The following is a 25,398-nucleotide window of genomic DNA, read 5'->3' as shown; positions in this document are numbered from 1 at the left end:
CACAAACCAGAAAAACAAACTCATTGGTTCGTTGGAGATATGTGCCCAGGGCTACATTTTTAGAAACTGCAAATTATGTGGCCAAAATATGTAAATAAGTCTGCTTACAGTTTTACAGCTTACAATATCCACTAGAGGGCGCTGTGCAAATTGTTGACAATCTCAAATACATTGCTGGGTCATGTATTTGCATATGTATAATTTCTCGTAAATCCACTTAAGGGCGGCATGTACATTTTTGACAATCTCAATTACGTTACTCATATTTTCTTAAATACCTTACTAACGTTTTCTCACATCGCATTGGAGATACGTGGAGTGGTCTACATTTTTAGAAACCACAAAATATGTGGCCGGGGCTACATCTGCTTGCAATTTTTCTATGTACAAATCCACTAGAGGGCGCTGTGTAAATTTTGACAATCTCTAATTCGTTATTGGGCCACATTTTCTTATACATGTCATTTCTCGTAAGTCCACTAGATGGCGCTGTGTACACTTGAAAATCTCATAAACGTCACTGGACCACTTTTCTCATGCTTGTCATTTCTCGTAAATCCACTAGACAGCGCTGTGTAGGTTTTTGACAATCTCAAATACGTTTCTGGCCCACTTTTCTCATACATGTAATTTCTCGTTAAATTCACTAGACAGCGCTGTGTACATTTTTGACAGTCTCAAATACGGTACTGGGTCATGTTTTCTCATATGTGCCATTTCTCGTAAATCCACTAGAGGTTATTGTGTATATTTTTGACAATCTTCAACATGTTATTGGGCCATGTTTTCTCATACGTGCCGTTTTTCACAAATCCACTAGATGGCAAAGTGTACATTTTTGACAATCTCAAATACCTTAGTGGCCCAGTTTTTCTCATAAGTGTCATTTCTCGTAAAATCCACTAGATGGCGCTGTGTACACTTTTGAAAATCTCATAAACATCACTGGCCCACATTTTCTCATACGTGCCATTTCTCGTAAATCACTAGACAGCGCTTTGTACGTTTTTGACAATCTCAAATACCTTAGTGGCCCACTTTTTCTCACACTGTCATATCTTGTAAAAAACTAGATGGCGACGTGTACATTTTTGACAGTCTCCAATACTTTACTGGGTCACGTTTTCTCATATGTGCCATTTCTCGTAAATCCTCTAGAGGTTATTGTGTATATTTTTGACAATCTTCAACATGTTATTGGGCCATGTTTTCTCATACGTGCCGTTTTTCACAAATCCACTAGATGGCAAAGTGTACATTTTTGACAATCTCAAATACCTTAGTGGCCCAGTTTTTCTCATAAGTGTCATTTCTCGTAAAATCCACTAGATGGCGCTGTGTACACTTTTGAAAATCTCATAAACATCACTGGCCCACATTTCTCATATGTGCCATTTCTCGTAAATCACTAGACAGCGCTTTGTACGTTTTTGACAATCTCAAATACCTTAGTGGCCCACTTTTTCTCACACGTGTCATATCTTGTAAAATCAACTAGATGGCGACGTGTACATTTTTGACAGTCTCCAATACTTTACTGGGTCACGTTTTCTCATATGTGCCATTTCTCGTAAATCCTCTAGAGGTTATTGTGTATATTTTTGACAATCCTGAATACGTTGTTGGGCCACGTTTTCTCATACATGTCATTTCTCGTAAAATCCACTAGAGGGCGCCGTGTACATTTTTGACAATCTCAAATACGTTATTGACACACATTTTCTTGTACGTGCCACTTCTCGTAAATCCACCTGAGGGCGCTGTGTACAATTTTTTGAACCCGAACATTTTTCTCTCATGCATATATGAGAGAGAAACGAGTGAAGATAGATAGATCGTCACGTTTTCTCATACGTGCAATTTCTCTTAAATCCACTAGATGGCGACGTGCCATTTTTGACAGTCTCAAATACGTTACTGGGCCATGTTTTCTCATACGTACCGTTTTTCACAAATCCACTAGAGGTTATTGCGTACATTTTTGACAATCTTAAATATGTAACTAGTCCACGTTTTCTCATACGTGTCATTTCTCGTAAAACCCACTAGAGGGCGCCGTATACATTTTTGACAATCTTAAATACGTAACTGGCCCGCGTTTTCTCGTCCGTGCCATTTCTCGTAAATCCACTAGAGGGCGCTGTGTACATTTTTGTGATCCTCAACATTTTTCTCTCATGAGTATATGAGAGAGAAACGAGTGAAGATAGATAGATAGATAGATAGATAGAGATAGATAGATAGATAGATAGATAGATAGATAGATAGATAGATAGATAGATAGATGATAGATAGATAGATAGAAAGACGGATGGATGGATAGATGGATAGATGGATGGATGTGGCTCTGCGAATATAACTGGAGCCAGGCCGAGCCAACCTGATGATGACAAACTGCCAAAACACACAGTATTCATCTAATAAGATGGAGAGGAGCCAGTGCTGAACTTTATACCGAGAGGATTACGTTTTTGGCATAATTAGAGTCAGATCGCCTATAAAGTCGCTCGCAAACAGAGAGCATTATGATTTTAACATAGCAGAGCACTCTTTTCTGTAATGGCACAAATAGTGTAGGACGTTAATCATTCATTAGAGACTGTATTTCCCTCAGAATGTAAACTGCTGACAATAAAGTGTGTTCTGTAAATGTGCATCGGTGTGTGCTGTTCTTCTGTTAAGTCTGGTAGAGGAGCAGTCAAAACATCAGTCTGTTTCTCTCAAGTTGCTAAGCACTGCTAATAAAACAAATAAATAAATACAAGGGTTTTTCAGTCGCCACTGACCCCCTGCTGGACAAACCCTGACACTGATGTCAACTATCATACAGGGATTGGAAATGGTATATTTGTAATTTGACTGTTAAAAGCTGGAGATGCTTTTTATATTATAATAAGAATAATCTCTAACACAGCAATGTAGAAAAGCATTTATAAAAAATGTTTTATAATAACAAGTATATTTATATATTTAACATACAGTTGAAGTCAAAATTATAAACCCTCCTGTGATTAGACTAAAATAACTTATAGAAAAAAAATATGTAAGCCAATGTATACATTGGATATGGTTACTATTGTTAGCCCCCTAGGTATTCTAGTGGAATAGCTACATACACTATGGAGTTGAATTGTTGAGTACACAGGTCAGCAACTCCTTTTAATCTTTTATTATCCATAATAAGAAGACAGTTTTCTGTTATCGTGCTTTACACAATGTCATAATTTGTATTATTTTTTCATTGGAATAGTGTTGTAATAAACAAAAGAGTTTGTAGGTGAAATTAGCTAATCAACTTTTAAAGTGATTATACAAAATTATTATTGTTATTATTTATATGTAAATAAATAAGTAAATACTTAATATAACCACAACCTAATAGCTATAACTGATTACAAAAATCTCTGATTTTGACGCATAACAATGATGTAAGAAAATCAACACAACACCACCTTGATGAGGTCCAGCTTCAAGGAGGTTATGTGAGGTCCAGATCTCAGCACAACCGGCATTTCCACATCAGTCCCACTAGAAAACAGCAAAACACAACCAATAATGAAAAATCCAGGCATCACATGAAGGATTATAAAATCAAAACTCACTCATCAATACATTCATAAAATCACATGCGTATACTAGAGCTGCATGATATTGGTAAATTCTAGTATTGCAATATTTTGCATTAGTCTATTATTTAAATATTAATAAATATTTTATTTATGAGAGCAAAATAGTTAGAGAGCAATCAAGAGATATTAAGCATACAAATACATATAGAGGTTACACCAATATGTTGCAATTACACAGTAACAGTAAACACTCCACTAAAATGACAGTTCAAATGTGACAAATAAGCGAGGTCACACGGAATCTGCACGTGCAGATGTTTCCGCAGATTTTTAGCCCCTCAGTAAATTCTGTTTATTTACTTCAGTAAATGTGTGTACATTATATTTATTCAGTTTTTTTAATTGCGGTAATATTATGACTAATGTGAAAAAGTTCATCTGATTTATGTACAATACAGAATGTACAGTATATTTTTCTGTCTTTTAGTAGAGATATTATATGAAAGACTTTGTTTACCAAATAAAGTGAATCTAATTAGATTTGAATTTTAAACATTCAACAAAAGTTAGATTATTTTTTATTTCACATATTAAGGTTTTAGTTATGATACTCCCAAATATTCAGCAGAAATGCAGATTTTAACCAAAATTCTCTGCGAAATAGCAAAAAACGTCCGCAGATTCTGTCTAGCCCTAGCAAATAAGTTTACAATACTGCATTGAATACTAGTTACAACTATATAACAATACAACAATTTAATTCAGTGTCAGTTGTAGTATTATTTGCAGAATTTTTATTGGTTTATTGTATTTTTTGTCTTTTGTCTCAGTAATCCTAACAGCGTTTAGTCGTTTTTTTAAATGTAAAATAGTAACGCATGTGATTACTAAATTCAAATACTAATACAAATACTTGAATAGTTTTATGACTGGGGAAAATAAAGACAGAAACTGTCATGAACATTGTTTATTTGTGTTGCAGAAATGTATTTTGTTCTACTGTGAAATCAAAATAGTCGCAAAATGAATCAATATGGACTGATTGTAAGGTTGTTTTTTCCGTTGATCTATATGGACTGATTGTGGTGTTTTGCAGTCTAGAATGTAACTAAACGTTCGCAAGAAATGTGTTGGTATATGTTTGTTATAACAAACTTTTATAAACACCTCGGGTAAAATGTAAAAAAACGCAAACCGTAACGTTACTGTAACGAAGGAGTAACGCTACATTAACGTTACAGTAAAGTTATGTACATTAGGTAATAGTTATAAGTTGTGTTGCTGACGAAACTTCGATGTAAATATCATGTAAAAATGGGCATATGTAAGTTCTACGAGTGATTTGGTTCGAATAAATTTTTTTAATCCTATCATAACCTACTTACATAAATTTGTTGCTGACTGAATGTCTTACTAGCACCTTGTTATGGAGTTATCCATTCAAAATTTCCCGCCGGCACATTTCTTTACCGCCTCAACGAAATATATATGTTTGGGACACTGATATATTTACATTTCTGTGGAATTGTTTACCTGCTTTTCGTCCATTAGATAAAAGTTGTAAATCTGATCTCTTAATGCGGCTCTCAGAAACGTGATGGTGATTTGAAGTATCGCATGTGTTTGGATCAATGAAATATTGAGCTGTCGTGTGTGCTGCAACCGACGCCACGTAATACCTGTAATTATTAAACTAAACAAGTAGTGATAAAAACGTGACAGACAAAACTCAAAACGTGTTTAATTCGTTAAAAGCTAATTAAACTTATATTTAAACGCGAAGCGCACATGGTACATTCCCGCTCCCCCATCCTCTGCTGTAGTGGAACGATCCAGGGGGTTCAGTTGAGTGTAGCGGGACTGAATGAAAGAGTTAGAAGTTTGAATGAGAGAAAGACGGACAGAACCGATGGAAAAACTAACACAACTTAAAGATTTCAGCACGGTTTAGCTTTATTAAGTAGATCTTTAGTTGAGTTACTTTAGGGTGAGTGGTGATGGAGTTGAGGATGAAGATGCTGTGGCCGTTTGCGCTGTTTTCTCCTCAGTGATTTGTGTGGAGGCTCAGCAGAGAGGTGAGCTCAGATTTAAGAAAAATACACATATATATTACTCTTTAACTCTTTACACTTCTTCGATGTATAAACTAAGATATAAATCTGTTGATGGCAAATCTTGTGTGAATAATTACTATTATTTAGATACATGTGCTTATAGTATGATATTTACGTTACTCTATTTTCAGGAGTTGCTATTTTATAGGGATAGTTCACTCAAATGTTTAATTCTGCGATTATATAGTCCTGTATTTTCTTGTACTGTTGAGCACAACAGAAAATATTTTGAAGAAAGTTGGAGACTTTGAAGAGTTGTTACCAATAGACTTCCATATTAGGAAAAACAAATACTATAGAAGTCAATGGTTATTGGTTTCCAACAGTCTTCAAAATATCTTCTGTTGTGGTCAACAGAAAAAAACAAACAAACTCAGGATTCTAACAAGTCAAGGATGATATAACTATACAGGATGCGTGAACTATACACCTAAAGTTAGATTTGGCTGCTACAGATCTTAAAAAATAGTATAACCTTTAATAAATGTACGTTTAATGAAATAATAATTTAGTTATTCAGTGGGCAATGTTATGAAACGTTCAGAATACAAACCCAAAATCAATATACATTTAAGGTATAAATAAATGTTAAGGTATAATAAAGAGTTTTTGGTTCTGTTGAACACAAAAGAAGATATTTTGAAGAAAGTTGGAGACCTGTAACCACTGACTTTCATAGTAGGAAAAACATTCCTAGTAGGATCCTAGTAGAAAGTAGAATCCTAGGTGGATCCTAGGATGGATCCTAGTAGAAACATTCATAGTAGGATCCAACATTCTTCAAAATATCTTCTTTGTGTTCAACAGAACAAAAAATTGGAACAAGTCAAGAATGCGTGAATAATCGCAGAATCAAAGTTTTGGGTCAACTATCATCAAAAGTTAGATTTGTGGCTACAGATTCTTAAATAAAAGTATAACCCTTTAATAAATGTTCTTTAATGTAATAATAATTTAAGTATTCTGTGATGTTTTAGAATTTTCAGCATACAAACCCAAATCAATGTTTTATAATGGTGGTCAAAGGCCCTGAAGAATGCTAAATCTAAAATGAAGGGGGACTAATGAAAATAGTTTTACACTATTCTACAAATACATTGCAAGTATAAAGATTGTATTAGATCACAATACCATGGTATTTCCAGAATAAATGTACAAAACATAATGGTAGAACTATGAGGCAGGACATTCTTGAAAATATTCTTGAGATGGTAATAGGGAAATACTGGAGAATTTGCTAAAAGCATCTCCAGAAACAATGTATTACCGTGGTATGTGTCCATATAACATGGTAGACCTTAAAAGGAGGTTCTTGAAATTATTTCACAGAAAAGCATCTGTTATGACAGTAAATTAGACCTTTACCATGATGCAGGATGTTTTTTTGGAACATATTCACACTTTTATAAAAGTACATTGAATATATGCTCATAAAATTATGGTGTTGGATGATAATGCCATAGTATGTCCAAAATAAATGTCCAAATGCAAGGTAATTACTATGGTGTATGTCAGGAAAATCCTGCTAAAACGATGATCCGGAGATTCTTATTAAACTTAGGTGAGGTCCCCATAGTAAACTGATGCTAATACTATAGTAGTTTCAGAATAAATGTCCATAAAACAAGGGGTTTGTCATATTTACATGTTTATGTGTCACTTTTTTGTGTTCACAAACATTATATTACAGTTTATAAGTGATAATATCAAACTAAGTGGACTAAAAACCACCTAAAGGGACAGTTCACTCTAAAAACAATGGTAATGGTTAAACAATGGAACATGCACCATAATACTCCCCCCAGTAACTTTTACTATATCTTCCATTGTGTTCAACATAAGAAAGAAACATTTTCGTGTGTGTGACAACTGTCTGGGTTAAATAATTCCTTAAACCTATAGTATATAGTGTAAATTATTTTTAAAGTACTAAAAACTTTTAATTCAGTGCCATGCTGTGATTTAACTCACAAACGGTCTAATTAAATTAACATACAACAGCAAACATCACAGGATCAGGGGGGTATAGCATAGCATAGTATAGCACTTGCCACATTAATGAGATTTCTCACTCACAGGTTTGTTTAAGGGCTTTAGTGTGTGTCCAGCAGTGAGTCAGGAAACACTGATGTAGTTTTAGCTGTTTGTGTGTTGAGGTGTCTTTTTACACCCCAGTTCTGTGAAGACAACAGGACGCTGAAACATTATAGAGCCAACTTTCATCTGAGCCGTCTGTCTGTGTGTGTTGTGTGTGTGTGTTCTTGTGTTGATGCCAGCTGAGAGTGTGTGTGAGTGTGTGTGAGGTCAGGTCACATGAGAGATCCGTACTGCTCCATTAGTGGATAATCCTGAATATGTAGCTCTAGAGAGTGAGATAACTAGTCATAAAAACTTCTCAGTGTGACTTTTACTCATGAATAACATGTGGATATTTGTGTTACTGTATTTAAACTTTAAGCTGAATTTCCTGTTTTAGAGGCAAGCAACTAATAATGTGGCAATTTAATAATATTGATATATATATAATTTATTTATTTATGTATTTATTTAGTTATTTTATTTATTTTCTGTTAGTGCTGGGCAACAGTAAGCAAAATTAAAACACATCCAAAATAATGTGTACATTTTATTATATCTGTATGTATTTTCTATTAATTTTAGTTCATTAATCGTGAATAAATATATAAATAAAAAAATGTTATCTTAAAACATAATACTTTTAAATGTTTAATTTAATGTAATTTTAAACAGAATTAATCACATTTATATACTTTCATAAAATTTGTGTTGTAACTGTTTTAGAAAATTTGCTGTTTTATTAATTTTCTATTTGTATTTTTTAAATTAAATATATTACGTTTATTAAAATACATATAAAATGAATTAAAATATATTAATTTCTATTTTAAATATATTAATATTTTATGTCATTTATTTTAGTGTTGTACAATCGCCTCACAGCAAGAAGGTAGCTGGTTCAAGCCTCGGCTGGGTCAGTGGAGTTTGCATGTTCTCTCCATGTTTGCGTGGGTTTCCTGCTCCGGTTTCCCACACAAGTCCAAAGACATATGGTATAGGTGAATTGGGATGGCTTAATTGTCCGTAGTGGTATGTGTGGTGAATGATGTGCATGGATGTTTCCCAGTCATGGGTTGCAGCTGAAAGGGCAATCTGCTGCGTAAAACATATGCTGGATAAGTTGGGTGATTCATTCCGCTATGGCGATCTCTGAAAAATGAAGGGATTAAACCGAAAAGAAAAATGAATGAATGAATATATACATATATATAAATTTTTATTGAATTTGTATCTATGTATATATAATAAATATAATCATTACCCTGCACTAGTTTCTATTAATTTTAGTGCAGGAAGTGATACTAATAAAACAACATAGTGAAATGATGATATTTTAAAATATTTTAGTTTGTTATATAAAAATTTCCCGTTTATATATAATTTGTTATATATAAACATTTTGAAATATAATATACATCATTTAGAAAATGTAATATTTTATTTTTGGTGAATTTAATGATACTAAATAAATTGAAAAAAAAAAATATATATATAGATATATATATATTATTAACATATATTAATTTCTATTTTAAATATTTTATTTTATGTCGTTTTAAATTAATATTAAGAATCCATATATACTACAGTCACTAGCTGTGTATATCATAATGATTTCCGTTCAGAGATTCACATTTATTCACAATTGAGCGTCTGCAGTTTAGAATGTCTTTCTTCTCCCTCCGTCAGTCTGTAAGTATTTATCTCCAATCAGCGTTCTCTCTGAAGGGGTATTTTTCACGCTGAATTGACTGAATCTCATTGTGAGCTTCTTATCAGCTCCATTTACATCTGATTACAGAGTCTGTTCACATGCAGATCCTCTGGTCTGTCCCGGAGCCGCTTTGATTAGCTCACGGCTGATCTCATCAACAATAAAACACTCAATTCTACAGTTACTTTAGTTCTTTTAGACGTCTTCTTCATGTATAAAAGATGAAAATACTGGGAAATTTGCACAGTACATGTTCAGGAACAATGTATTACCATGTCCTTATTTATAACATAGAACAATAATTATTTATTCAAACCATAAGGAGATATATAAGGAACTATATATATATAAACCATTGAGGAGATTCATGAAAATATGTTTATATTTTATTTAAAGGTCATTGGCGGTATCATACATGGTGTTGAATGAGAATGCCATTGAAAATGTAAAATAAAATGTCCAAAAACTATTACCATAGTGCATGCCAAGAAAAAAATCATTGTACAACAATGATCAACAATGGTCTCCACAGTGGAATGAACCGCCAACTATTCCAGCATATGTTTTCACAGCTAATGCTATTCCAGCTGCAACCCAGTACTGGGAAACACCCATACACACACACATACACTATGGCCAGTTTAGTTGATCAATTCCCCTATAGCTCATGTGTTGTGGGGGAAACCGGAGCACCCGGAGGAAACCCTGCCAACACGAGGAGAACATGCAAACTCCAATCAGGAACACTCACTGACCCAGCTGGGACTCGAACCAGCGACCTTCTGCCGCCCAAACATGGTATACTTATCTCAAATTATTCATTCATTCATTATCTTTTCGGCTTAGTCCTTTATTAATCAGGGTTTGCCACAGCGGAATGAACCACCAACTTATCAAGCACATGTTTTGCACAGCAGATGCCTTTCCACCATAACCAATCACTGGGAAACATCTCAAATGAGTTAACAGATAAAACACTCAATCAAAGACAAACAGAGGTAATGCATTAAGAAGGGGTGATGCAGAGATGGTATTTGAGGATAATGCTATGGTATTTACAGAATAAATGTCCAAAATAAAATGAATTATCTTGGACATGTCCAAATTAAATCATGGTAGAACTATGTTTGTTCATTAATGATAGAGAAAGCCACACTGTGAATTGTAAGCCACTTTAATTGAATTTAACTTATTTTATTTATAGTCCTTCCAATAAAGTATGTTGAACTGTGCCTTTAAGAGTCCATCAGAATCAGGAACATCTCAATGATCACAGAGAAAACTTGATTTAGAGGGATAAAGGTGCATTCATTTCTTTATGTTCTATCAAACAAATGTACTTGTGTGAAAGTGTTTTTCTCTGATTGATTTTCAAATCAGCTTTCAGTGTGTGTGTGTGTGTGTGTGTGTGTGTGTGTGTGTGTGTGTGTCGGTGTGTGTGGCATGCAAACACTGGCCAGATGTGCCGCTGCAGTCGACATAATGACCTCAGTCATCAGTTCTTATCTGAGAGTGTTTGAAGTTTGTGTGTTCAACACCACTGGGGTCCATTTAAACACACACACACACACACACACACACACACACGCACACGTACACACACACTCCCCCGAGACACAGACTTCTGGCTCTGAGCATGTCAGATTCTTTCAATTAAGATTAAGTGTGCACTCACACTAGGCTATCCTAATTGTTGGATGTACTATGAACATTATATACAGGTTGTATTAGCTATTACACCTGTATATAATGTTGATAGTACATCCATCTGTAAATATTACCATAATTTCTCTATAACTGCACTTTATAACTTATACCTGTATCCTGCACTTGCTGCTATTGCACTGCTGGTTACACCTAAACTGCATTTCGTTGCCTTGTACTTGTACATGTGTAATGACAATAAAGTTGAATCTAATCTAATATAAAGTGGGACCCTTTATTATTATTTAAAATTAATTTAGATTTCCATTTTGTGATGTAGAAATGACACATTTCACTTATAATGGTAAAATCATTGTAACACACATCAGTTAATTACTCAAAAACTTGATTAAACTGATTCAATTATTAAATGCGTTAACTGATGTTAACAAGCACAACTTTGGATTTTAATATTGCATTAATAAATGTAGTTAACTAAACTAAACAAAAGTATTGTTCGTTAATATTAAATACATTAACTGATTGTTATTATGTACTTAACTACATAGTAACTAACATTAACCAATAGAAACGTATTATAAAGTGTGACCTATTTGTGTTGTGCATTTCATTTTTAACTCTTACTAAGCAACATAATTATCACAGTTTTATTAAGAGCACTGATTCTGCTGAAATGTATAATGAAGTTAATCTCTAAACTGAAACGCCTCTTTGACCTCGTGGTTTGCTGGAGGGTTTGGTTCTCTCTCATTTAGCTCTTTGCTGTCAGTAATGAGTGGTCGGCGCTGTATGGTAGTTATCTGCGCTCACCAAAGGCCAGTTCGGGACAATTTATGTCTGCTTTTGTCAATTGTTCGAGACGTGGTCATGAATGGCAGCACACAGACATGTGGGTGGACGGATGAGGGTCTCGCTTCAAAGAAAGAAGGAGAAACTGCAGATTTAAGGCCACGATATTGACTTTATTCTGCAATGCGGATGTAAACTTGCTTTTGCGAATGTTTTAGAACTTTAGATTGAGTTGCGAATTCATGTTTGTTAATGTGAGTTAGCATGAATAAATACTGCAATAAATGTGTTGTTCATTGTTTGTTCATGTTAGTAAATGCATTAACTAATATAACCTTATTGGGCAGCATGGTGGCGCAGTAGGTAGCACAATCGCCTCACAGCAAGAAGGTCGCTGGTTTGAGCCCCGGCTAGGTCAGTTGATGTTTCTGTGTGGAGTTTGCATGTTCTCCTCTTGTTGACGTGGGTTTCCTCCGGCTGCTCCGGTTTCCCCCACAGTCCAAACACATGCGCTATAGGGGAATTGATGAACTACATTGGCCGTAGTGTATGAGTTTGTGAATGAGTGTGTATGGGTGTTTCCCAGTACTGGGTTGCAGCTGGACAGGCATCTGCTGTGTAAAACAATCACAAAAATGAGCACACTTATGAGTTGCAGAATAAGGTCAATACTGATGCCTTTATCACTGATTAGAGTTGTTAAATACCTTCATCTGCCCTCAGGTTTGTTTCCTGCAATCCTGAATCTCGCCAGCAATGCCGAAATCAGCACCAACGCTACCTGTGGCGAACCAGATGCCGAGATGTTTTGCAAACTGGTGGAGCACGTTCCTGGAAGACGAATCCGCAACCCACAGTGTCGCATCTGTGACGCAAACAGCCAGAATCCTAAAGGTAATTCAGGGGTATTCAGTTTGTTCAGTTAACCCTTGTGTACTGTTCAGATTGGTCATGTTGGTGCTGTTTTTGCCCCATTGACTTCCATTATAAGGACATTTATTGATTTCAAAGCCATGACAGCATATAATCATGCATTATTGATCGCTGCTGGCTTTCCCTGTTAGGATTAAGGGATAAAATATGTCATTTTTACTGTTGATCATCAGTGTGAAGCATTAACCCTTTAGATCGGCCTGTGCTGAAGAGTTTCAGTGGAGTAAAACAGCAGATTATAGTGTGTGTGTGCAGAAATACACTTACTGTGTTTACTGTGTTCTGACAGCTGACAACATTATCTTAATTTTCTCAGACATATCAAGATAAGTGCACAAAGGTCTCTCACACACACACACACACACACACACACACACACACACTATACTCCATATAGAAGGCAGAAATTAAGCTTTGCACCACAACTAATGATCAACAATAGAAATGACAGATTGTCCCTCCTTCCCAACAACCATCCCTCCCAGCAACCATCAAGAATGCATGATAATATGCTGTCATAGCAAAAATGTGATTATAATGGAAGTTAATTGGGCAAAAACAGCCACCAACATAAGAAAGCGGAGTGAATTTGCCCAGAGTGTATTGTTGAAATTTTTTTTTTTCAATGCATTTTGCTAATATTTGTGTTAAAATAAGATTGTCAGCAAAAATCCATCCATTTGCTTAAGTTGTGGCCAAATTAAGATTGAAAATCAGCCCAGTTTGCTTCCCTAGTCCCTGGTTAGACTTTATATACAACAATAAAGTAGTATATCTTAAAGCGAAGAAGTTTACTAGTTTAATCAGAGCTGCTAAAATATCAGGTTCATTCACAAACTGCAGATTATATGAATATTATAATATCAAAAATATTGAAATGGGCCACGAGAAGGGCTTAATTATCCAACCCAGGCTCATTCTGAAAACGTAGTCTCCTGGACGTTTCTGGAGACCGCGAAATACGTTCCAGGAGGTACGTATTTTTGCAGTTTTTGTTTTCGCGAATCCGCGAGAGGCCGCTGTGCGCGCTATTTCCCGCGCCGTTCTCGCGTAAACCCGCTAGAGGCCGCTGTCGAACGACCTTCCGCCTGTCTGCCTGGATGACAGAATGATTGACCGTGCGACCGGCCAATCGGCTGACCCACCCTCCTCCGTCCCTAAACCCAACCAACGACGATTCACAAAAGCCGTCCAGAAAAAGAAAAGCCCTCGTCTGATTTTTACCACGTTTTCGGATTTTGACCACATTCTCACCCTGTGACGAACTTGTTCGCTTCATTTTTGGATTTTGGATTTTACCTAATTTCTGGAACCGCTCTTCCCCGGACTCGAACCCGGTCGTCGTGGTCAGCCCCTCTCTGCGCCACGAGTCCGCCAAAGTACACGAAGAGCTAACAAACTGGTTGCAGCGGGAAAGCCCTCCACATGGAGGCGAGAGGCCGGCCGGCAAGCGCCGAAAGGAACGGCGTCACACCGCCCCGCAGCGTTCACTTAAAAAAATTAAATGCAGCCGTACGTACCCCCGACTACGTATTCCGCAGTCTCCAGAAACGTCCACGGGACTACGTTCTCAGAATGATCCTGGGTTGCAATTATCAGCTATTGGTATCAGCTCAAATGATCAATATCATACATTCAAGTAGAGAATTGTTCTTTACTATAATACCCCTGATTTGCGAAGTTAGCAATTAGCATCAGTATGTATTTAGTCTTTAGTCATTGTTGTCAGTAATGTTTTATGTCATTGAAACAGAGCAACATCCCATTACTAACGCCATCGATGGCACCAACCAGTGGTGGCAGAGCCCGAGCATCAAAAACGGCCGTCAGTTCCACTGGGTCACCGTCACGCTGGATCTACGACAGGTACCACTCTTTTTACTACAGTACAGCATGCATCAAAGTTTAGCTAAGTTTGGGGACGGGACTGTCTGGGTTTGTGGCCCAATAAGATGTCTTTGTGGGCGGGGCAACACATAATAGAATGGGACACATCCCACTTTGCAAACTTGCGCGAGTCAGGATATATTTGAATCATGAATAGTGGAGCTCATCTGAGAAAACTGATTTCAGATTTGTGAAAGTGTTTATTCTCCACATGTATTATTACCTCAGTAATTGTTTAAAAGCCTTTAAAGGTTAATATTATTAAGTAATATTTTTTAATATGTTTCAAATTAACCTAATTAACCTAGTTAAGCCTTTAAATGTCACTTTAAGCTAAATACTAGTATCTTGAACTATCTAGGCAAATATTATGTGCTGTCATCATGGCAAAGAGAAAAAAAATCAGTTATTAAAACTATTATAGTTAGAAATGTGTTGGAAGGATCTTCTCTAAATGCTTTTCTGTACTTTTTGTCTCGTTTCTAGTCCAAATATCTAAATATTTTCAAATAAGGAAGCAATTTATAGACAAGTAAAACAATCTTGTTTTTAGAAATAATAATTTAAAATGAAGTTTTTCCTTAAAACAAGCAAAATAATCTTGTCAAAAGGAAAAACAAGATTAATTTGCTTATTATTTCACATTATTTTGCTTGTTTTAAAGAGAAATTCGTTTAATTTTGAGTCATTATTTCTGAAAACAAGACTATATGCTTTACTTGTCTAGAAAATGCTTTCTGATTTAAGAATTTTGAGATATTTAGACTAGAAACAAGACAAAAACTCTTCGTAACACAAGCAGTTTCTCAGTGTGGTCTAGTTAGTAAGTTCTTTCATTCTTGTGTGAACTAGCCCTTTAAGAGCACACATTGAGGGAACTCATTGAGATGTTGAGAGTGTTGCAGACTTTGCTTGTGACTTCAGCTGGTTTCATCTCGCCGGTGGGTCGTTTCTCAGTTAAAGGAGGCTGGTTTTACATTCCGCTCCTCCTCCGTCATTGTAGATCAGCCATTAAGTCCCACTGCTAAACTGAATGCTGTGCTAATTGTACACTAGCGCTTGTTTCCTGTGAGTGTGAATGGAGGAGCCGCGAGGAGCCATTAGAGGCCCCCAGGGGCCCCAACACAAGGGTGTTTGTCTAGAGAGGTCAAGAGACACACTAATCCAAAACTAGAAACAATCCACAGCATTCCAGCAATGATAATACGCACAACTATTCCATACGGGCCAGGGTCAGGATTAATCTCAGGGAAAACTACAATCAGGAACAAAAAGAAAGCTGAAACTGAAATAAAGTTTAACATTTCAGCATTTATAACATTTAAAAAATAAAGTAACACTACAATAGCAGCGACAGTGGCTCAGTTGTTAGCACCAGCACTGGATTTTGGATGGAAGGGGCATCTGCTGTGTAAAACATATGCTGGAATAGTTGGCGCTTCATTCCTCTGTGGCGACCACAGAAATAAAGACTAAGCCGAAGAAAAATAAATGAATGAATAACACTAAAATAATTCTAATCTAAATTGACTAAGACATAATTTAAAGATAAATAACATATAATCAATAATTAATTAATTAATTAATAAGTTAATTAATTAATGTGTCCTTCCAGAACATTTTGTTTTTATATTTGTAGCCTAATTTGTTTTTCAGTTTTTTCAAACCATATACTTTTATTATTTGCTTTTATTAATCTACTACAATACTTTTATATATGTTTTATATATGTAATTTTGTTTTACCTCTAGAACTGAGTGATATTAAAAATGATGGAAACAATCAATTTAAATATTTAATTTTAGATATATTTAAAAGAGTAAAACCCAGAAAAAAACATCATTTTTAGATTTTAGCTAGTTTCGTTTTATATTTGTTGAAGTAATAATAACTCATTAAATAAATCTACATATTTAGAATAATGCATTTAAGATAAAACAGACACGGCAAATTTGCAATAAAATTAATAATGATAAAAAGTTCAAATATTATTATTAAAAATATTTATTATTATTCGTTTTAATATTACTTTACATGTTAAAAAAAGCATTTACTATTTTATAATAATATCAAAAGTTGCATTTGCCGTTATTTTAATTTTTATGTTAGCTAACAAATAAGACAGTATTGTAAAGTAACTTACTTAATATTCGTTGATATTTAGTCACATTGTCAATATCTAAAGTAGTGCTGGGAAAAGAATAATCGCGATTAATTACATCCAAAATAAAAGTTTGTTTTGACATTATATCTGTGTGATATATATATATATATATATATATATATGTATATATATATATATATATATATATATATATATATATATACATACACATGCTGCATAGATACCGAAATTTATATATAATTTTTATCAGTAACAAACAAAAAAAAATATATATACAGTGTTTCCTCTAGGATTTTTTCCAGCTGAGGCCTTTTTTACTTAGATCTGTTGCGTTATTTCAGTGACAAACGTCGTGAGCGCAGTATTACAATTTGAGGTAGCATTTATGTAATAGCCTACAAGCATGCAAACCTCTTTGCTTGCGCGCCGATTTCTTCTGCTCGTGTGCAAAACTTCTTGCACGCCCACTCAAATATACGCTGCTCAGTGCTCAAGCGCAGATCTTCTTGTCAGTCTGTCAGTCAGTCAGTCAGCACGTAACCTTAAAGGGTTAAACAAATGATGCACAGCACTACTACAGTTACAGACAAGTTTGCGCTGTTATAATTCACTTACCTTTTAATACGTTTTGGTGCGATTATCACCCGCTATAAAAAATAAAAAAAAACGCCAATGTTTTGAATGAGAAGCTGTAATGTTGCCGTGGCGGGATCAATTTTGGCGTGGCGCCCCGCCATGGAAGAATCAATGTAGCGGAAACCATATATATATATATATATATAAATTTTTCTAAATATATATGCATGCATGTGTGTATTTATATATAAACAATAAATATACACAGCACACACACACACACACACACACACACATATATTATGTCAAAACACACTTTTATTTTGGATGCGATTAATCGTGATTAATCTTTTCCCAGAACTAATCTAAAGTCAGTGCTAAAAACCTCAGTATTACAATCTGAAACCACAGAAATCTGAATAAGCAGAAAATGAAACATGTAAAAGCGCAGTGGTGTCTGATTCTGCTGACGCTAAACTCTGCGTTCCCGTAATCAGTGTGTTTCTGCTCTGTTTCTGGAGTTTGCGGCTCAGTTAAAGCTGCTTTTAATGTTCGTCTGGAGTGAAGATGAGTCAGGCCTTTGTCTGCATTCACTGAGGGCTGCAGGGGGAAGGGAAACACACACACACACACACACACACACACACACACATACACACACATATAAAGCAGGAACGACCCCGACAGGGCCTCAGGACACAGTGCAGGATTACACATGCTAATGGACCCAAACACACACACACCTGAGGGAATGGGTGGGTGTCTGAAGCTCAGGTGAGGTTTAGAGCTTGAAAAGACCCAGAAGAAACATTTCAGGCTTCAGTGTCATTCATTAGATGAGGTTAGAGTTTTAAAAAATCTTATTCGAGTTAACATTTAAACACAAAACATTTGATTAAAAGAAGTTTAGTCTAAAAATTATGTCAATGTTGTTTTGGCAATCAAAGGGCCCTATCATACACCCGACGCAATAAGACATGTATGGCGTGATTTGTTGCTATTTTCAGACCAACGCAACAGTAACTTTCACGTTTTGCACCACTCTGTGGACTCATTAGTGTGCTGGTCTTTAAAGGAGGTGTGTTAAGCGTGTGTTGGAGCGTTGCTGTTTTGAGGAACTGAAATAGATCGTGCCATTGACCAACTAAAAGCTGCTCTAAAGTCCAGCAGAGCGCGTTAGCTATGTGCCTATGCAGGTCCAAACACTTACACACTGCTGAATACACACAGGATGAACAGCAACACACAAATATCTTTACAGATGAAAACAATTAAAGGATTAAAATGATCCAGAAATGATGATTTTCTACATCATTATAATCACCACTGCCTCCATGCCTTCCTCACCTCGGGGGGCTTTTTCAGTTTATTCATGATAGTTTGCATTAGTATAATGTTATTATTATCAGCAGTATTATTGATTATCTGCAGATTTATATCTGTTTTAATAAACACAAGTGTAGATTTGTCCACCTGTGGGGTTTTGGAGACGTCTGCATCACCATATGGGCATAAGAACAGGACGTGTGTTTGGATATAACTCAGCTTTCTGACCACACTTCATTATTATTGTTCATTTATTCCTCTGCTGGAGATTAGAACTGAATTTAGATATAGTTTTGAGCAAATCTTTGTGCTTAATAAAGGAAATTGAATATGTCGGCTAATGGATGTGTTCAGTGGAGTGAGTTTCCACCATTTCTTTACTCCACCAAAGTAAAGGAGTAAAGTAAAGGAGTAAAGTAAAGAGGCTGAATGGAGGAGGCTCGTTCTTTATCCTCGCGCTGCAGATGCTCTGTTTAACTGTTTTCTCTCTAGTGAAGCGTTCAGTTTTTACACTTATAAAGTCGCCATGTAAATAGCAAATGCACCATGGAGCGACGCAACTGACTCTTAAAGGGAGTGAGAGACAAGACTGATTGGTTTAATTCACGTTATGCTCAAAACACACCCAGAACGCATTAAGAGAATAAGCTCAACCCTGTTAGACCATGCGCCAGGGGTGCAAAGCTTATTTATCCGTCCTTAAAATAGCAGAAGTGGATTCGGACACGCCCTTAATGCTTTTACACCATGAGCTGTAGACTTTGCACCTAATCGTTAAAATAGTCAGAGCCCAGTGTGTGTTTTTTTATTTTTGTTTTTGCACTTTTGATGCATACATATGGAAATATATTAAATTATGAATGCAGGAAAAATAAAGAATGTGAAAACGAATGTTAATTTATAAGGAGACATATTTCATTATTAAGTGCATTTATTACATGTATTATAAGTCTCAAGTGTGCAATATTAAGTCTGCAATGATTAAAATTTCAGACGCAGTTTTAGTTCAGTAATCAATAATTGTGGTCAGAGGTCAGAGTTCAGAGGTGTTTACTTTTCTTAGACAGCAACACAATGGAAACATCAGCAGTGTGTTTGACTGAGGCTGTAAAACACTACAGAGTAATGCAGCAGTGTGTGTGTGTGTGTGTGCGTGTATGTGTGTGTGTGTGTGTTTGTGCGTGTGTGTGTGTGTGTGTAAGGATTGACACAGCTGTGAGGTGTGTGAGTGTTCACACTGCAGGAGTGAACTGGCCCCAAATGACTTTCTAGCTTGTGTGTGTTTGGTCAGATGGTGTTGATGCTGTTTGTCCATCAGGAGTGTGTGTGTGCGTGTGTGTGTGTGAAGCTGCTGGATTCAGTAAAGCTGATTTAGATTTAAGTGTCTTCATGGGCGAAAAGCAGACAATCACACACCGATGTTCGCACAAACACACACTCACTCAAACAGATGCTTGCACTAACCCTAACTCATACAAATGCTCACACATACACATACAGACGCTCACGCATACACATACAGACAGGCACACACACATGCATACATACATACACACACACATACAGATGCTCACACACCTACAGACAGACCCACACTCACACAGACACACACACACACACACAGACGTTCTCTCATACACACATACAGCTGTTCACAGACGTTTATACACACAGAGACATTCACACACACACACACACACTAACAAACTCACAAAACACACACACATACACTCATCTGTCTTATCTGAATGTTTGCAGTCTGCTGCTGTTTGGATCTTCCAGACGGCCTTGAGTTTCTCCACACGACACAATGTTTAATGTCTGAGGAACTGATGTCACAGAAACAATGAAGGTTTTGTCTAGCGCGAGGTTTAGATGCTGATAAAGCACAAATAAGAGGAGCTTCCTGAACTGTTACATTCACCAGAGCAAAACTACTCACAGCAGCACTTTATAGGGAATAAATCAGCATATATTTCTCTTGCTTTATCCTAAAATAACCAAAATATTTGCTATATATATTTATAATATATATTTAAAATCAAGGGTGACACGGTGGCTCAGTGGTTAGCACTGTGGCCTCACAACAAGAAGGTCGCACGTTTGAGCCTCGGCTGGGTCAGTTGGTGTTTCTGTGTGGAGTTTGCATGTTCTCCCCATGTTGGCGTGGGTTTCCTCCGGGTGCTCTGGTTTCCCACACAGTCCAAACACATGCTCTATAGGGGAATTGATGAACTAAATTGGCCGTAGTGTATGAGTGTGTATGGGTGTTTCCGCATCCGCTGTGTAAAACACATGCTGGAATAGTTGGCGGTTCATTCCGCTGTGGTGACCCCTGATGAATAAAGGGACTAAGGAAAATGAATGAATTTAAAATGAACTTTAAATGAAGTCAAATTTAATTAATAATCTGTTTCCAAAGCAGCGTTTACATTTTATTTACATTCATTGTCAAGTTTTATAATAACTAAAACTGATAATAAATAAAATAATAAATATACATTTTAATAATAAAATGTACACTTTCATTTTAATAAACTGACATAAATGTAAAATACCAACATTATTGAATAATATTAAAATTAATGTATTTAAATTTGCAATATTTGTACACTTTTTATGTTAACTATTAAAAATGTTATAGCATAATATAGTATATGCTAAAAACAATTAATTCCCACGTAAATTTATTGTTGACATTTATTATAGATTTCAACATCAAACACTTAATGCAGAAAGCACTGATGAACAAACCAATAATATGTTGAATATTATAATGAATATATTCTTGATCAACTCTTAATTAACATATATATTTATACACTGAGTGTAAAATGTAGAGTATTACTGTTTATACTGCAGCTCTGCTGAATGCTTGATTCTGATTGGCTGATGAGCACTCTAAGGTGTTCGGTTATTGTCTGATAAAGACATAGCAGAAGTACTTCCGGCAGGTTAGAGTGCATTACAGCTTTATAAAAGTATTCCTTATATTTATATTTAGTTAGTAAATATAATATATATAACTAAATAAATGTTTTTATACTACATGTATTATTTATTATCTCCCACTGTTCATTCATCCATTCATTTTCCTTTAGTTTAGTCCCTTTATTCATCAGAGATCGCCACAGCGGAATGAACCGCCAACTTGTCCAGCATATGTTTTACACAGCGGATGCCCTTCCAGCTTCAACCCAGTACTGGGAAACACCCATACACACTTATATACACACACACACACACTCATACACTACGGACAGTTTAATTGATCAGTTCCCCTATAGCGCATGTGTTTGGACTGTGGGGGAAACCGGAGCACCCGGAGGAAACCCACGCCAACACAGGGAGAACGTGCAAACTCCACACAGAAACACCAACTGACCCAGCCGGGGCCGCCATATGTATATATAATATGCAATTAATTATTTATTTATGTATAAATATTATTAAACTTTATTCTAGTGTAATCAAGAAGCCAACACACTCCGTCTCTCCTTAGAATCCAGCAGTTATTATTTTCCTCAGCAACCATCCCATAATAATCCAGTGATTATACCGTCTGTGTGAAAGTCCTTCTTGATGTCAGTGAATGTGGAAAATCTCCCTTTATTTCCACACGTTTGACTGTGGAGTTTCCTGAAATCTGCAGATCAGACGGAGACGGATGCTGTCATTACACTCAGATGACAGAGGAGAGAGAGAGTGTGTGTGTGTGTTTTCATGTTGATATTGCTAAGCATCCAGTAAACACACACACACATCAGAGAATCAGAGTATCATCATCTAATAGTGCAGGTTTATTAGTGTATTTGGGTTAAGTACAATTTTTATGGATGGATTTTTTCCGAAACACACTTGTACGTGTGTGTGTGTGTGTGTGTGTGTGCATGTGTGCGTGTGTGTTCATGTATGAGTGTATGTGTATGTGTGCATGTATAGATTCACGTGTGTCTGTGTACTTACATGTGTGTGTGTGTGTGTGTGGGGGGGGGGGGGGGGGGGGTACAAATGTCTTGTCTGTGTGCATTAGTGTAGCTTAAATATTTTGTATTATCTTTAATTGTGTGCATCTGTAATTATATTAGATTATATTTTATTTTAGTATAATTTAATTCATTCATTCATTTACTTTTCGGCTTAGTCCCTTTATTAATCCGGGGTAGCCTCAGCAGAATGAACCGCCAACTATTCCAGCATATGTTTTACACAGTGGATGCCCTTTCAGCCGCAACCCAGTACTGGGAAACACCCATACACACTCATTCACATGGGGAGAACATGCAAACTCCACACAGAAATGCCAACTGACCCAGCTGAGGTTTGAACCAGCGACCTTCTTGCTGTGAGGCGATCATGCTACCCTCTGCGCCACCTTGACGCCTTAGTATAATTTAATATTATACATTTATTATATGTAATTTTTTAGTAAGGTTTATATTTATTGTTTTAGTTTTAGATTGTTATGATAATTAGGTTAAATTATTGGATAAAAGTGGACAAAAATATATTTTAAAAAATTAAAAACTGCTTTTATTCTAGCTAAAATAAAACAAATAAGTCTTAATATTAAATAAATAAATAAAAACTGCTTTTATTCTTGCTAAAATAAAACAAAAAAGTCTTAATATTATATAAATATTAAATAATATTTGAAAAAGAAGAAAGAAATCACAGGAGGGCGAATAATTTTGACCTCAACTGTATATGCTTCAATGTATGATACTGTAAATGCATACACAACACTTTAATTTGCTTTATTTAATTATGTTTATCCACTAATGTCATCCTGCAGGTCTTCCAGGTGGCGTATATCATCATTAAAGCGGCGAACTCTCCACGGCCTGGAAACTGGATTCTGGAGCGCTCTCTGGACGGTGTGAGCTTCCAGCCGTGGCAGTTTTACGCCATCAGCGATACCGAGTGTCTGACGCGCTACAACATCACGCCGCGCATCGGCCCACCGACATACAAGAGAGACGACGAGGTGATCTGCACGTCTTACTACTCTCGCCTGGTGCCGCTGGAGCACGGAGAGGTGAGCAAACTGCATCATGGGTAACACCACCGCTCAGTCCATGTCCACACGTACACGGGTATTTCAATGAGTTTCCCCTGCATTCATTTTTAATAAAATCTCCATCCACATAAAATGGCAAAACACACTTTGATGCATGTTAAGAGCTCGCTGAACCAACAGGGGGTGATAATGACGCTTTTATGTCCACCAAGTTCACACCAAACAGGAAATTAAGTTTATTTGTCAGTTCATTTCTGTGCTTTCACAATTAATGGTTGCATTTTAATAATACTTTAACCACATTTATTTTATTTTTACTGGACAGCTGAATAAACCATGATCATTTTATTTTAGTTTAGTTTAGTTTAGTTTAGTTTAGTTTAGTTTAGTTTAGTTTAGTTTAGTTTAGTTTAGTTTAGTTTAGTTTAGTTTAGTTTAGTTCATTACATCATGGGTAACCTGACCAATGTGCGGCACTACAGTAAATTTACCACATTTCTGTATTTTCATTATTCTTGTCAGATTGTTTTTTCCTTTTCCTTTTTAAAATATGGTTATGTAGTTTTTAGTATTTTTCATTTTTACTGGACAGCTGAATAAACCATGCCTATTTATTTTATTGTATTTTACTGGACAGCTGAATAGACTGTCCTTTTAATTTAATTTAATAGATTTAAACCATGATTATTAATTTTATTTTATTTTTACTAGACGGCTGAGCTAATTGTGCTTTTTATTTCATTTTAAACCATGTTTTATTTATTTTATTTTTTAAAGCATGCATCTTTTATTATATTTTATTTTTACTTGACAGCTGAATAAACCATGCTTATTTATTTTATTTTTTTACAGCATGCATATTTAATTTAATTAAAAATTTCTTTCTTTTATTTTCTTTTTTTTTCTTTCTTTATTTTTTAAAGCACACATCTTTTATTTTAAAGCATGCATATTTTATTTTATTTTATTTTATTAAAGCATGCATATTTTATTTTATTTTCCTTTATTTTATTTTATTTTATTTTATTTTATTAAAGCATCTTTTATTTTAAAGCATGCATATTTTATTTTATTTTATTTTTCTTTATTTAATTATATTTTTCTTTATTTTTTTTCCTTTATTTTATCTTATTTTTCTTTATTTTATTTTATTTTATTTTATTAAAGCATGCATATTTTATTTTATTTTATTTTCCTTTATTTTATTTTATTTTATTAAAGCATCTTTTATTTTAAAGCATGCATATTTTATTTAATTTTATTTTTCTTTATTTAATTTTATTTTTCTTTATTTTTTTTCCTTTATTTTATCTTATTTTTCTTTATTTTATTTTATTTTATTAAAGCATGCATATTTTATTTTATTTTATTTTCCTTTATTTTATTTTATTTTATTAAAGCATCTTTTATTTTAAAGCATGCATATTTTATTTAATTTTTTTTTTCTTTATTTAATTATATTTTTCTTTATTTTTTTTCCTTTATTTTATCTTATTTTTCTTTATTTTATTTTATTTTATTAAAGCATGCATATTTTATTTTATTTTATTTTCCTTTATTTTATTTTATTTTATTAAAGCATCTTTTATTTTAAAGCATGC

General features: G+C 35.0%; 1 protein-coding gene across 1 annotated transcript in view; it reads left to right on the top strand.

Moving 5' to 3' along the window:
* The first annotated feature begins 5,441 nt into the window (after window positions 1–5,441).
* The window catches only part of lama1 (laminin, alpha 1), a 96,319-nt gene continuing 76,362 nt past the window's right edge, over window positions 5,442–25,398 (top strand). Inside the window, 5 exon segments of the mRNA XM_056450898.1 lie at window positions 5,442–5,600; window positions 5,603–5,644; window positions 12,654–12,824; window positions 14,617–14,729; window positions 23,573–23,815. Coding sequence (XP_056306873.1) covers window positions 5,567–5,600; window positions 5,603–5,644; window positions 12,654–12,824; window positions 14,617–14,729; window positions 23,573–23,815 — 603 coding nt within the window. The 5' untranslated portion in view covers window positions 5,442–5,566.

This window comes from Danio aesculapii, chromosome 24 (assembly GCF_903798145.1).
Source record: "Danio aesculapii chromosome 24, fDanAes4.1, whole genome shotgun sequence".
Classification (NCBI taxonomy): domain Eukaryota; kingdom Metazoa; phylum Chordata; class Actinopteri; order Cypriniformes; family Danionidae; genus Danio; species Danio aesculapii.
This window is presented reverse-complemented; position numbering and strand designations above follow the sequence as displayed.